The sequence below is a fragment of the Macaca mulatta genome, chromosome 3 (genome assembly GCF_049350105.2).
Source record: "Macaca mulatta isolate MMU2019108-1 chromosome 3, T2T-MMU8v2.0, whole genome shotgun sequence".
Taxonomy (NCBI): Eukaryota; Metazoa; Chordata; class Mammalia; order Primates; family Cercopithecidae; genus Macaca; species Macaca mulatta.
The window spans coordinates 151,365,695-151,381,264 of NC_133408.1; the positions used below are offsets into that span (position 1 = coordinate 151,365,695).

Genomic DNA, 15,570 nt, shown 5'->3' on the forward strand with positions numbered 1-15,570 from the left:
GGCTTGAGCCACCGCGCCCGGCCTCAATCAAATATTTCGTGAGAGGACATTTCTGTTTACAGAAGTATTCCAATGAGTAAATAAACATGAAATGATAAAATATCACCATTTTGTGACCCATAAAAGATTAATAGATCTGGTCAATGATCACCAGTGGCTGCCAGCATCACACACACACACGACAACCAGTAGCACATAACACCAAGTATGAAGTAGTCTTGTGAAAATAAAAGCAAAACATTTCATCAAGTCTCTAGTTCTAACTACCAATTTACAAGGAATACAGGCGACAGAGAAACATGTTAAATGACTTCACTGGGATGCAGTCTGCAGAATCCACACGTAAGGAAACATTTCAGGATAAACAACCTAGTTTCTTCAACAAAAAAAAAATAAGGAAAGTGATGCAAGGGGAAACGTATAGCTTGAAAGAGACTTAGAAGACATTTCAATCAACTGCAATGCATGGCCTTTATTTAAATCTGGATTCGAATAACAGAGTAAAAATAAAATTTTTCTTTCTTGTTTTGAGACAGTCTCTCTTGTTCTGTTGCCCAGGCTGGAGTGTAGTGGCGCAATCTTGGCTCACTGCAACCTCCACCTTCTGGGTTCAAGCAATTCTCCTGCTTCAGCCTCCTGAGTAGCTGGGATTACCGGTGTGATCCACCATGCCCAGCTAATTTTTGTATTTTTTGTAGTGACAAAGTTTTGCCATGTTGGCCAGGCTGGTCTTGAACTCCTGACCTCAAGTGATCTGCCTGCCCTGGCCTCCCAAAGTGCCAGGATTACAGGCATGAGCCGCCGTGCCCAGCCTAAAACTATATAATTTTTCTTTAAAAAAAGAGACAGGGTTGAGACCGTCACTGAGGCTAGAGTACAGTGGTATGATCATAGTTCACTGTAACCTCAAACTCCTGGGCTCCAGTGATCTTTTGGCCTCAACCTCTGGAGTAGGAGGTTGCTAGGACTGCAGACATATGCCACCATGCTGGCTAATTTTTTAAATTTTTTGTTGAGATGGCGTCTTACTACATTGCCCAGGCTGGTCTAAAATGCAGAATAAAAGATTTGGTAAAGTATGAATGAACACTGTACATTTTATGGTCAAGGAATTACTGTTAATTTTCAATGTGACAATATTTCAGGTTTTTAAAAATAAATACGAATACTAAAATATTTGTAGATGAAGTGATATGACATCTGAGATTTACTTCAAAAACAGTCCAGTTGAGAGGGAGCAGGTAGACATGTAGATGAAACAAAACTGGCCTTTTTGATGGCTGTTGAAGTAATGATGGGTAAGTCAGGTTCATTATATCATTATATATTTTCTCTATTTTTGTATGCTATAACTTAAGTTTTAAAAGGTCACTGGCTGCGAAGTACAAAAGAGACTCCAGGGATAAGGGTTGGAAAGCTAATCTTTCAGGAGGCTACTACAGTAATCAGGCACTAGGTGGCGCTATCGGTGGGGCGCTGAGGACTGGTTAGCTTCTGGGTATACAGTATTTAGAAACAGGCACATTGTTTTCTGATGGGCAGGATGTGGTATGACAATATTATCGTGATCTTTAGTTGGATTTAAAAAAAAGTTATTTATGGATTCTAAACTATAAATGTTTATCTTGATTAAAAGTTTTTAATGAGCTTAGTTTTTTTTTTTTTTTTTTTTTTTGAGACAAGAGTTTCGCTCTTGTTGCCCAGGCTGGAGTGTAGTGGTGTGATCTCAGCTCGCTGCAACCTCTGCCTCCCGGGTTCAAGCAATTCTCCTGCCTCAGCCTCCCAAGTAGCTGGGCTACAGGTGCATGCCACCACGCCCAGCTAATTTTTTGTATTTTTACTAGAGACGGGGTTTCACTGTGTTGGTTAGGCTGGTCTTGAACTCCTGACCTCTGGTGATCCACCTGTCTCAGCCTCCCAAAGTGCTGGGATTACAGGTGAGTCATGGCACCTAGCTGAAATGAGCTTATTTTTTAATCAGGACAAAAACACTTTTTTGGGTTTTGAAAATAATAAATAAACTACAGAGGAAACAACAGTTCAAAGGCATTGATATCTTCACAAAAGTTGATAAGCCATTGAGGGGGTCTATGAATTAGAAAATAAAGGTCCCCAATTTCATCTGAAACCTTTGGTGCCATATGTTTCAGAATTAAGAACTTTTCAGATTTTAGAAAGGCAGTATAGGGCCATATATGGTATATTATAAAACCCCCAGCAGGATCTAGGGTAGGTTCCTCTAATCAAATGCATTACATTAATAAGGCCGGGCATGGTGGTTTATGCCTGTAATCCCAGCACTTTGGGAGACAAAGGCCAGAGGACTGTTTGAGCCCAGGAGCTTGAGACTAGCCTGAGCAACATCGTGAGACCTCATCTCTACAACAAATCAGAAAAGTAGCCAGTTGTGGTGGCACATGCTTGTGGTCCCAGCTACTTGGGAGGCTGAAGTGGGAGGATCACTTGAGGCCGGGAGGTCAAGGCTGCAGTGAACCATGATCGTACCACTGCACTCTAGCCTGGGTGACAGAGGAAGATCCAGTCTCAAAAACAAAAAAGGAAATACAGTATTTCTACAGTGAAACACATGAACCTTCACACTAAGTGAAATACAGTTAATAAATGGACTTGCATTAGAAAAGCTTGGGTGTATTATTAGCAAATGAGCTTTGGAGTCAAATGAAAGCATCTCTTGGTTTTCAGACATTGGCATCTGCAGATGAGGAATTTCAATTCAATGTGATATACTTGTATTGAGTACCTACTACCTGTCCCTGTTCTTGAAGACCTTCTACACTAGAAGTTAAGCCAGGAAACCAATAGCTTTAATTGATAGTGAGGACATTCTAGGCAGCAAGAACAAGAGAAAAACACAAAAGCTGTTAAGAGTGGGCTGTGTTCAGGGAACAAAACAGTTGAGTTTGATTTGTTCTATTTGACAGAACATAAGATTACATATTCTAATAAAGTAGGCAGCTGATGTTTGAAAGGTTGTGTTTAGTAATGCTCCTTTTATCATTATCAGCATGCTATTTTTTATTAGCATTGTATGTGTGTATGACATTTCCAAGGGCTAGGACCATTGGTGAGACTTCACAGGATTTAATGCTCTGGGTAGTAAGTAGCTAAAGGCTCTCTGAATCATTAATGCAGCATGGATGACTAAAAACACTTCTCTAAGTTGGACCCATGCCATTCAGCGGGAAGCATAATAAGACTTTTTGAGCACTGCGTTTAGCAGTCTCCCCTCTTCCATGGAAGGTACCAGGGCACAATGTGTAAGCAGCCAGTTTTTGGGGACTCTGGACCTGAGACTGGACAAGAATACAACTACACTGATGTAATCTGCTGAATAGAGTTCAATTTTAATTTTCAAATCCTTAGCTTAATTGAACATGATAGGCTGAGAGTAGTTTCAATGCTGAGACATTTCAGGTAAGACAATTCTTGAAAAACAATTTGGTCAGGAGCTGTTCTTTCTACTAGATTGAAGGAATAGCCTTGTGACCTAAATAAGGTATGAATTACATTATATTTGCACAATTGGCACACTTCCTATCAGAGAACTACAGCGATCAAAAGGGTGAGATCCAGGCTCAAAAACGAATGACAAACACATTATTTCTGCAGTGAAACAAATGAACATTTCCACTAAGTGAAATAAAATTAATAAATGGCTATAATGGATGTAGCAAGGAAGGCTGTGAGACTGTGAGGCTGTGGCTGACATCGAGGTGCTGTCAGCTGGAAGAGCAGTACAGACAGCTGGGTGGGGGTCCCACCCTGGATGTGGCTGCCTTCAGCTGCTGCTCTCCCTGCTCTCCACAACTGGGGACTCGAGCTGGGGTCACATTTTACAACCTGAGGGTTCTTGGGAGCTGTGGTTACCAGGTTCTGTAGCGGTACCCACTGTAGATCAGGACTGCTCAGAGAGATTAATATGCTGCCATCCTTTCTACTGGGAACTGTAACAACACGGACCTACTGTGCATCGGGCACTGGGCAGAGACTTGACATTAGCCTCCTTCAGCCTGTAAGAAAAACATAGCTAGAAGAGATTAATATAACTGGCTTTGGAATCAGAAATATCTGCGTTGGAGTCTCTCTTCAACATCTTGCTATGTGATCTCTGGCAAAGGCTTTTGACCTCTTGTCAAACATTGCAAAAACAGGAATAAGAATATATACCTCATAGCTTTGATACGATGATTAACAGAAAGCAGGTAGCATTAGCACTGGTCTGACACAGTAAGCATTGAAGGTCACACAGCTATAGCAATTAGGAGAGCTGGAATTCCAAGACTCCTAACTCAAGGGCCTGAGTAGTTTTTTTTTTTTTTTTTTTTTTTTGAGACGGAGTCTCACGCTGTTGCCCAGGCTGGAGTGCAGTGGCGCGATCTCGGCTCACTGCAAGCTCCGCCTCCCGGGTTCCCGCCATTCTCCTGCCTCAGCCTCCTGAGTAGCTGGGACTACAGGTGCCCGCCACCGCGCCCGGCTAATTTTTTGTATTTTTAGTAGAGACGGGGTTTCACTGTGGTCTCGATCTCCTGACCTTGTGATCCGCCCGCCTCGGCCTCCCAAAGTGCTGGGATTACAGGCTTGAGCCACCGCGCCCGGCCCTGAGTAGTTTTTTTTACATGTAGCAAATTGAGGTTTCAAGGAATCCATCCGTCTGGATGCATTAGGACAATATTAATGTTTACCTTCTCAGCTTGGTAATAGCAGCCAATACTATAAACATTCACTATTTTACTATGAGTGCTTCCAGAGAATCTGGGTCAAAGGAGAAGTAATGAATATATGGCACCAACTCTAAGTGAACAACTGTGATGAGAAAGTGCTTGAGAATAAGCTCTGATCCTTACCACTTCACGTTTTTCCACTTCAAACCAGCGAGAAATGCCAGGCAAACTCTGCACCAAGTATAATGACGTTCTCTCCACCCAGAGACTCTACAAAACAAAAAGCACATTAAGTCCCCCAAGTTGCCCTTCTTTCTAGCTACTTCCATGACTAGTGTTTGTAACCCACTGTTACCAGGTTTTCCTTATTCCCATCAGCCTTTCTTTAGTCTTCATTCAAGCACTCATGAAACTATCACAGTGAGATATTGCTGAAGCTGATTTTAACAATTCCACTGTATATCATCAAGCTTTTTTTCCATGTGGAATAAATGAGCTCCTACTTCAAACAGCAAGCTTAAAAATACAAAAATAGGCTATATGTTATTTTCTTTGCTATTTCTCCAAAATTCTAATTCAAACTCTCTTCACTCCTTAACATCTAGCCATTTATATGTAGAGGGGTCAGCCAGTCAATGTATTAGCCAGTTAGTGTAAGATTAGAATAAGAGTCCTAGGGGAAGCAAAGGCTTTAGGAACCACACAGCGTGATCTATGTTAAAGATGAGGACGTGGCCGGGCGCGGTGGCTCATGCCTGTAATCCCAGCACTTTGGGAGGCCGAGGCGGGCAGATCATGGGGTCAGGAGATTGAGACCATCCTGGCTAACATGGTGAAACCTCGTCTCTGCTAAAAATACAAAAAAATTAGCTGGGAGTGGTGGCGGGCACCTGTAGTCCCAGCTACTCGGGAGGCTGAGGCAGGAGAATGGCGTGACCCGGGAGGTAGAGCTTGCAGTGAGCTGAGATCACGCCATCGCACTCCAGCCTGGGTGACAGAGCAAAAAAAAAAAACAAAAAAATTTTGAAGACACTAAGTCTTAAAGCAGCAATGTGACTTGTTCAAAAGCTATACTACCAATAGAGCCAGCACTAGAGCCTACCCACTAGGACCTCTGACTCCCCCTCTGTTGCTGAATCTACTGTGCCACATTTTCTTGTGCTTGTTTGAACTGCTGTTAATAGAGGCAAATCTGTATTTTAGAGCCAGGGCTGCTTCTGGCCAGGACCAGCAACCCCAGGACATGTGAAACCATGCCGCTTTTGGTACGAGCTGCTGTTGATGACAGGTTTCTTTTTTGTCAACCAGGTTTTAGTATCTATGCCTCATCTTTCTTACTTAAACCAAGTATATTCCCAAGAGGATAATACACTTTACAAAATTCCTGAAATAGTGCCATTTACTCAAACCACCACCACCACAACAAAAAAAATGGAAGAGTTTCTTTGGGCCAGCCAAGCTGTGCTGAGATGAATAGGACAGAGATCCTGTGACAAGAGCTCGCAGTGTTCTGGTGCTGACAGGGAGGTAAGCAGATGAATAAGAGCTCAGAGTGAAGAGAAAGGGATGTTCAAGGCTCTGGGGGCCAACAGAGGGGGATGCAGGCGCACACGCCAGCCTGGGGGAGGAGGACAGCAGTTCTCAGAGGGGGCGATGCGTGAGCTGCATTCTGAGGAGTGAGTAGGAGTTTGCCAGGAGGAGAGTGGGGGTAGCAGTGCTGGCAGGAGAAGCAGCTTGCGAAAGGGCTTGGCGGGAGAGGAAGAAAGAAGCCGAGTGTCGCGGAGGCTGAGAGGGAGGAGGGGTGAGTAGGTTGTGGTGGAGATGAGGCTTCTGGAGGGGCAGTTTGGAGCCAGATTCTGAGGGCTATAAAGCACAGGAATCAGGAGCCAGATTTATTATTATTGCTTTTTAGGGAGATTGCTGCACTACTGATACAGATTTAAAGTGACAAGCACAAGGAAATGTAGTATGGTGGAAAAAACAATGAAGGAGTCACAAAATGTGAGTTCTAGGACTGGGGCTACCAGTAACTAGAAGGTGACTTTGAACAAGTCAATTGCCTGATTTCAGTGGGTTTCTGACTATGTTTTAACTAAAAGCAACTGCAAGAAGAACTGTATCATCAACTGGCTATATCTTTAATTGATTTTGGAAGGCACAACGAAAAATGTAAGTTTCCAGAAAAAAACAAGAAAATGATCATGGATCTTTTTAGTACTATCCCATTGTTGTTTTCCAGTGGGCTCCTTGCCTTGGTATTTAGCCCATTAAATCTCCGGGCACAAGGGACTGCTCTTTATTCAATCCTGTCATAACTCTGCAAAACCTTCCCCTTCTGATCTCCTCTGGGTTGCGAATGATTCCTGGAAATAATTCCGGGAGTACTGGGAACAGACACAGGCAGAGCTGACCAAGTGAGTTAACATGAGACAATCATGTTAGGAGCACGTTTCCTAGCTTAAGCAGGGAACATCTGTGATGAAAAATGGTAAGCCAATTAACTCACAAAAATAAGCTAATTTTGCATTCTTCGTTTAGGTACGAAATAAACTGGGGGGGTTTCACTATATCATTGTTTGCAAAGAAAGGGGCAGACTCTAATTTATCTAGTGAACAATCTTGCCCCTTTTCTGCAGTGGGGCTATGAGAAACCTTGCCCCTTTCTGGCAGAGAGGGTGCTGAAGTAGGAAGGTATGTTGGAACTACTGAGAGCAGAGAACTCAACACAGGCAAAGAATCCAAGATTTGCTTTTACCCGGAGTCCTGAGAAGTTCTGATTACACACTGTTCCCCCAAGAACAAGCAGCAAAAGATGGCACATAACTTACCCACCGTACCAGCAGTCTACCCAACTGTTCTCTGTCTTTAGGACCTCCTTTTCTCTGTTCCTTATGTATTCTTTATTCATTGAACTTTATGTGAAAATAAACATCCCAAGGTTCCCACAGTTGGTTCAACATAAATGAATGAGAGGACTGACTTCAGCCAGGAGTTCTCAAAGACTGGTCTAAGAACCACCAGCATTAGAATTGTTCCAAAAAAGCTGATTTTAGGACCTCCTCCCAGACCAACTGATTCAGAATTCCTGAGCTGGGCACCAGAAATCTGCTTGGTTAGGGAGCACTCCATGTCACTCTGATACACGTGGAGCTGCAGAACCACTAGACTAAATGATTTATATAGTCCCTTCTGTTTCTGTCACTTGACACTATTCTGAGTGAATATTTACCAAGGGTTGCACCCCAAGGGGCTCGCAGTCTATCTGAGGAGTTAGCATGTAATAAGAATTGCATGGTACCTTGAATTCATTCTCTTTATCTTTTGTGCCTTTGTGAAATGGTCGGTCATAGCGGAATTTCCAGATGTGATTCACTTTATAGAAACTTTTGATGTTGTCCGGAACACCCTCTCTCTGCAGGACCTCCTGGCTCTCCGGAATGGGGGTCACAGCATATATCTGCAAATCTAGGATTAACGAGTCAAGGAGAGAACCTGACTTGGCAATCCATGGAAGTCTGGCTCGGGCTGAACCATGGCAGAGAGAAGAGGATGGGTAAGAATCTTCTGTTTCCATTTCAGTTGAAGTCATTTAAAAAATTACCAAGAAGATGCCAAGAACTCAGTTCTAGCAAATCATGTCTCAAACTACAGGTCTTGAACTAGTTCTAGGTAGGTGAAGTATCAGCTTGAAATTTCCATGACTTAAAATTTTCATGACCTCTGAATTTAGATATCACTAATTTGTGTGTGTGTGTGTGTGTCTGTGTGTGTGTACGTAGACGTGAATGGTTTGGGCCTTAGGTACTCAGGATAATCCTAATCCTTGTTCATGAGACATATCTTAGTCTGTGCATGAGCCATTTAAATTTATTGTTTGCTGATAATAACATGTAAATACCTATGCAACCATGACCAAAGACAGAAACTAGAACATTGACAGTGACTTCCACCTATCTGTGTGATTTTCTGTGTCCCTAGCCTTCCCACATCTGTGATAACTTCTCTCCCAAATCTTGTATTCATATGCAGGGTGTTTAGTTATAGTTTATATTTTTAAAAATTACATTAAAGGGGTATCATATTAACTTGTATATTTACTTCCTTCTCTTCTTATCCAAAGAAAGATAGCAAAATATTTTTCCTATGTGCTTTCTTGCATGTCTTGCATTTTGGTTTCAGCTTTGAGATGGTATTCACAATTGTCAGTGGAAGTTTTAGGTGTTTTTTAAGACCATCAGTTTCAGGAAAAGGCAGAGGGGTTCAGAAAAGAGTGCTGGGGTGAACTGCCTTTGTCTCTAATACCTATATAATTTCAGCTCAGTTGTTTGTGTTAAGACAATAAGAGTATGAATTATACAACAATGATTAAAGGCTGTTCAGGATGCCATAGCTAAAAGCCCCCGAAAGATACTGGAGTAGCTCTTTCTCGTGCATTCCTCATTCTAGAAAAAAATTATCAGGGTGGGGGGAGGGGCAAATAATATGTGCCAGTAAGCATAATACTATGATTTTCTTGAACTTAAGCAGTTTCCACAGGATATGTCAAAGGAAATTTATTCTAAAGGAAATCACTAGAAAGGAGCTTTAAAGGCAGGGTGAGCTATTCAAGAGGTTTAATTAAAAGGGAAAAATTCTTTCAAGAGAGTTCTTTCAACTGACATCATCATAATAAATAGAACAATTAAGTTCTATTCAGAAGGAGTTAAGCCAAAATTAAGACGACGGAAAAAAGGGAGCAGTAAGGATGTGGCTGTTGAAAAGGGACTGGTGGCTGAACAACCTTGCATGAAAATGCTCTGCAGCTAAGAGCCAGTGCAATCTCACTGAGTCCAGCCCTTGTAGGTGCGGATACACTGAGCTTCTGCCTGGAAAATGGTCTCATCGGGCTGGTTGGCATGCTGCATGGCGATGGCGTGGGGGAACTCGTTCAGCATTCTCTGTTGGAAGGCTTCCAGCCTCTCGTAGTCATGCCCTCGACACACAAACTCCTTATTCTGGAGATGAAAGCAAAAAAGAAATTAGGGCTATATAACGGAGTGGATTACAGACAAAGTCAAAAAACATGACACTGGCAGTAACTGACCACACGCCTCATACCAAGACACTCTAACAAAAAATACGTTGGAACAATCTGAAAAGTTTGCCCAATTGTTAAAAATGCAGATAAAGATCATGAGTTCACTCTCTACTGCATTTCATAAGACCCAATAGAATGCCTCACTCTTTCTGGTTCACTTGCATGAGGCGCAAAGAGGATTCTCAGAGCACCAAAGTATAAAAACGAAACACTTGTATTCCCTCTAAATGTTAATGAGCACATGTGTAAAGATTATTTTTATAAAATACATATCAAATTCACATGGGTAATTTTACAACGTGGAGGAAAAGTAAATTTGTTGTCTGCTTTTTGTGTGTGTATGTGTGTGTGTGTGTGTGTGTGTGTGTGTGTGTGTGTATGAGTATTCTGCCATTCATGATGCTCTCCTTCAGGAAGAATGGTGAAGGTTATTTCTGAGGTAGGTTAAGACAGCTGGAAAGATGGGAAGGTTTCCCAAAAGTACCTGAATGATCTGATTAGATAATGATGGATCTGACATTTTAATGGTAATGAAGTTGTAATTGAGCACAGTCATTGACGAAGCACACTGCACGTGTCATTCAACTCATACAAGCTTGACAGGTAGTCACTGTCCCCTACCCCACCCCATTTTATAATTGGGGAACGAGGGCTGAAAGTCTTTTTTTTTTTTTTGAGATGGAGTCTCACTCTGTTGCCCCAGCTGGAGTGCAGTGGTATGATCTCGGCTTACTGCAACCTCCATCTCCCAACTTCAAGCAATTCTTCTGCCTCAGCCTCCCAAGTAGCTGGAATGACAGGTGTGCACTACCATGTCCAGCTAATTTTTGTACTTTTAGTAGAGATCGGGTTTCACTGTGTTGGCCAGGCTGGCCTTGAACACCTGGCCTCAGGTGATCTGCCTGCCTTGGCCTCCCAAAGTGCTGGGATTACAGGCGTGAGCCACCACGCCTGGCCACGGCTTAATGTCTGGAAATACTTTGTCCACGTGTACTAGATTGAAATTCTGGTCTGAGTCCAGACCCTGGGCTCTTTCTAAACTGAACACGGCCTAGTGTACGCAGGAAAAATGCCTAGGAGCTACCAAGACCAAGAAAGCTTGCGGGATCTCAGGCCTTGGAGATCGTCAAGTTAAGGGGAGATCAGTTTGGGGCCTAGAGAGCTGAGGCCCAGGGTTTTCCATGTTGTCCAGCTCTATGAGGTTCTTATGTAAAATGCCGTAAAGAGGAACTGCAGGCCACAGTGAGGGAGTAAGAAACAAGTCATGGGCAGAGGCTTAGTTCTTCTGCAACGAAAGGGCAGCTGCAGGCAGGCAGAGGAAATGCAGCAGGAACTGGGCTGGATAAACTACCTCGATTCCCCACAAACCCCTAAATAAATCATGATCTTTTGAAAAACACAAGGTTAAGGCAGACTCTACCTATAATTGTGGACCCCATACAATTCTATATTTAAAACTTTCTAGATAAAAGTTACAATATCTGATGCTGTATTTTAAAAATTCTACTCAAAAGATAATTAATTTGCTTGATAAAATAAAAGACAATACATCCCTCTCTGCCTATTACAGGAGCCCCCAAATAAATATTCAAATATCCTAGTAAATGATATATATTTTAAAACAATGCTTATACATAACAGTTTGTAAAAATCGGGGCATTTGCTCTAAGAATACAGGCGTTCAATGCTATTAAGAAGCCATTTTAAAATAAAATGAAATTTTGGCTGATATTTGGGACTCCAAGAAATAAAGCATCTTCCTTATCAGTACTCTTTTTTTTTCTGAGAAAAACATAGCTTTATTGAGATATAATTCACATAAAACAAAATCCACTTTTTAAAAATGTGCAATTCAGTGGTTTTTAGTATATTTATAAAGTTGTGCAAACATTAACAAAATTTAATTTCAGAATCTTTTCATCATTATCAAAAAGAAACCCTATACTCATTAGCAGTTACTTCCTATTTTCCCCTTCCCCCAGCCAATCACAAAACGACTTTCTGTTTGTATGGATTTGCCTGTTATAGAATTATACAATGTGCTGGCCTTTTGTGACTAGCTTTTACTTAACATAGTATTGTTAAAGTTCATCCATTTTGTAGCACATATAAGTATTTCTTTTCTTTTTATTGCTAAGTATCATTGCATAGACATGCTGTATTTTGTTTACCCATTCATCAGTTAATAGACATTTGGGCAGTTTCTATGTTTTGGCTATTATGAATAATGCTGCTATGAAGATTCAGGTACAAGTATTTGTGTGAATATGTATTTTCAATTTTCTTAAGCATGTATATAGAAGTAGAACTTCTATGTTAGTATTCTTTAACCCATTTTCTTTTCTTTTTTTTTTTTTGGAGACAGGGTCTCACTGTCACCCAGGCTGGAGTGCACTGGCTCAATCACAGCATACTGAAGCTTTGACTCCTGAGCTCAAGCAATCCTCCTGCCTCAGTCTCCCAAGAAGCTGGAACTAGAGGCGCATACCACCAAACTACTTTTTTATTATTTTTAGTAGAGACACGGTCTCACTATGTTGTTCAGGCTGGTCTTGAACTCCTGGGCTCAAGTGATCCTCTGGCCTTGGCCTCCCAAAGTGCTGTGATTATAGGCGTGAGCTACTGTGCCCAGCCAAAAGTAACCTGTTTTCCATGAGGGGAAAAATCCCTACTTAGATCATAACATTGTATAAATGTATTTGAGTTCTAAAAATTATCTTGGAAATTGATCAAACAACAAAAGACTTCTGGCCTCAAGCAATTCTCTTGCCTTGGCCTCCCAAAGTGCTGGGATTACAGGTGCGAGCTACTGTGCCTGGCCAAAAGGAAGTTTTTAATGTTGATATTTGTTTGCTTTTAAATCCAAGAACAGACTAGAATCTGATTCCTTAAGAAAAAAGGTCAGGCTCCGGGATTCTGAAGAGTGTAGTGCCCTTTAGAAACCAATAGAGGGGGACCCTTCTCTTTCATTTTGAAGCAAATGCCATTTATACCCAGGAAAGCTATTTTTAAAAGAAGGATGATATAGAAGATTGATTTATTCTAATTGACTTTTTAACAAAATTTATTCTATTAGCTAATGCAGTTTTCCAATTTGCTAAACTCTCTTTAAAATTATGACTCTTAAACTACTTCTAGCTTTTTTAAACTTTATACTTTTAATTATAATCTTTCAGATGTGACTCTGCCAACAGTGTCATGTCTGTCTGTGCCAACAGAGGGAGATGACCTACTGAGGCAGAGAAGCATCTGGACCCTGCTGTGCAATCCCCAGCCCTCTGTGCGGCTACAGCTCTAGACTGTGCCGCTCCACTCAGAACCTGGATCCAGGCCATCTGCAGTCCTTAGCGGGGTTGCTCATAACAGCTTGGGACCAGCTACACCTCCAAAACTTAGTCTTTTAAATTCAACATGTATTCTGACTCTGCCATTTTTTAATTTTCATTTTTTTGGGAGTCTCGCTCTGTTGTCCAGACTGGTCTGGAACCAGGTTCAAGTGATATTCCTATCTCAGCCTCCCAAGTTCTTGGGATTACAGCGTGCCACTGTGCCCACTTACTGACGTTTTTTATCAGGAATCAAGATTTCCTCCATTTTTAGGCAGGCCCACCTGCAGAGTCAGCTTTGTGACCGCCCACTATACTGTGTTTTAATGCAACAAGGAGATTGCACATTATGTCTGTGTAGCACCCAAATGCACGGTCATTTCAATTGACTAAAGACAACATTTGTTCCATGTGATACTAAAATGAACCTGTATTGGATATTTTGGGATCTACCTATCTGTCTTTTTCATTCTGAAAGGCAGATAATGATTATTAAACAAACAATAAAGTGAAATCTTTCTCTTCTTCTCCAAGCACACCCATCCTAGTATCCTGTCATATGTGCTGACAGGCAAGATTTAGGTAAAAACAAACATCAAAATATTTGTATATTGAGAACTAAAGTTGTAACAAATTGATTCAATTTTAAAATTATCCCAGATACGTTTCCTTAGTTGCTTGGGAATTACATTTGTTCTTTTAAGCAATGTTTTTACACAAGGAAGGTGTATATACTGAAGTGTCCAATAAATATTCAAGCCTAGAAGACACTACTTGGCAGAATGTGAAAAATGAAAAGAATGGAGTTGAATATTTTATTATCTTGTAGGTATCTTAGAATGTCTAAAGGTTTTCCCTTTGTAGAAATGGAGTTTATACTAGCAATAAATTGGGTCTCTTTGCTGGGTGACATTTATCTTTTTACAAATTCATCAAAATGGCCAAACAACACTCTTTACATGGTGCTGGAGGTAGGGTTTTCACGTGATGTGAAACTGCATTGCTTTCGATACTCTGCAACTCCCAGCCTCCTGCAGTGCCCCGCCATTTTTTTTTCTAATACTAACTTGATGGGAATTGCAGACTGAATTAAAATAGTGGGTATCATATAAGGGAAACTATTATTATCAAAGATTGCTCACAAAATATACTAAATTTAGGAAGGGGTTGATTGCTATCTCAGAAATTATTTAAAACAAGGCATTCTAGATTAATATAATGTCTGCAAAGTAAAAGTTTAAAGAAAGTCTCATGCATATTACTACCTGTCATATAAAATGTCACTAACAGCTTAGTTTTCTTGATTGGGATATCTATATGAGAACTATGAAAGCAAAATTAAATAGTATATTACTTACTCTTAAGAAAAATGGAAATTTTTTTCCATAAAATCCAACTCTGAAGAACTCTGGTTCAAGACGTTGCTGGTCCATAATTTTGTCATACAAAGAGGCTTCCATCATCTAGAAAGCACAGAAAAGTTCTAAGCATTTTATCTCATCTTTCGTTTCTATCAAAGTTAGAGAATAAGATTTCTCTTTTATATAAAGGAGAACTTTATTTTAATTGAGTTTGCCGAAAAGAAGGTCTGACTTTCTTTTTGATGCTTTAAGTTGGGGATTGGCAAATTTCCTCTATAAATGTCCAGAGACTGTTTTACATTTTGCAGGCCATATTGTCCCTTCACAACTATTTAATTCTGCTAGGCCCAAAGGCTGTAGTTTGCTTACCCCTGCTTTAAAGGATCAAGTGTATTATCACATGTTATCCCAAGAGAAAAATTATTTCTACGCATGTAGTCTATCAAGAAAAATATTTTCTTCACAATTAAGTAGAAATTAACGTGAATTATTAGAGGCAAAACCTTTCTAGAGAATTCTCGTGCCAGATGTACTTACCTGTGGGTTTGCCTCCACCTGCCTATGGTAATTCAGGACATTTGGAAGGTGCAATCTTGCACAGGTTGGGCAAGGATAAAACAACAAACCAAACCAAAGGAGACCCATAGTGCAAAGTGCTGTCTGGGTCGAAAGCTCTTAAGTGCGCCTGACAATGTTGAAACTATGAAGCATATAAAGCTTATGGTTTCCCATTCATGGCATTATCATCCCCAGGGTTTCCAGAGAAAGACTAATATTACACTTGAAGATTCCTCCTCTATCCCCCCTCTAGTAACAGCACCCCAAAGAGCAGTTGGCATGAAGTATAATGCTTTGGGTTTATAAAAATCTTAGTGACTATGGCACCCAAGGGCTCTCACAAGTAAACATCATCACCTCGCTTCTCGTCACAGGAACAGGATGCCAAGAGATGAACATCAATGTTTTTATATAAAACTGCAGTGCCTGCCAGAGTCAACATGATGGACTGAAGTTAAAACAGGGTTTTTCTCTTTCGTTTTCATGTTAGGAGAAGTATCGATGAACTGCTGACATGAAATACTGTGCCAAAAGGACAGAGTCAGTTCCTGCCAGTTGAATAAATT

General features: G+C 40.9%; 1 protein-coding gene across 4 annotated transcripts in view; it reads right to left on the minus strand.

Moving 5' to 3' along the window:
* DOCK4 (dedicator of cytokinesis 4) overlaps nt 1-15,570 on the minus strand; it is a 469,859-nt gene that overhangs the window by 26,036 nt on the left and 428,253 nt on the right. For all 4 annotated transcript variants that reach the window (XM_077997203.1, XM_077997201.1, XM_077997202.1 and 1 more), the window contains exons 38-41: nt 14,444-14,548; nt 9,535-9,676; nt 7,981-8,147; nt 4,866-4,952 (exon numbers count right to left, since the gene is read on the minus strand). In XM_077997203.1, coding sequence (XP_077853329.1) covers nt 4,866-4,952; nt 7,981-8,147; nt 9,535-9,676; nt 14,444-14,548 — 501 coding nt within the window. The remainder of the gene's footprint in view (nt 1-4,865; nt 4,953-7,980; nt 8,148-9,534; nt 9,677-14,443; nt 14,549-15,570) is intronic.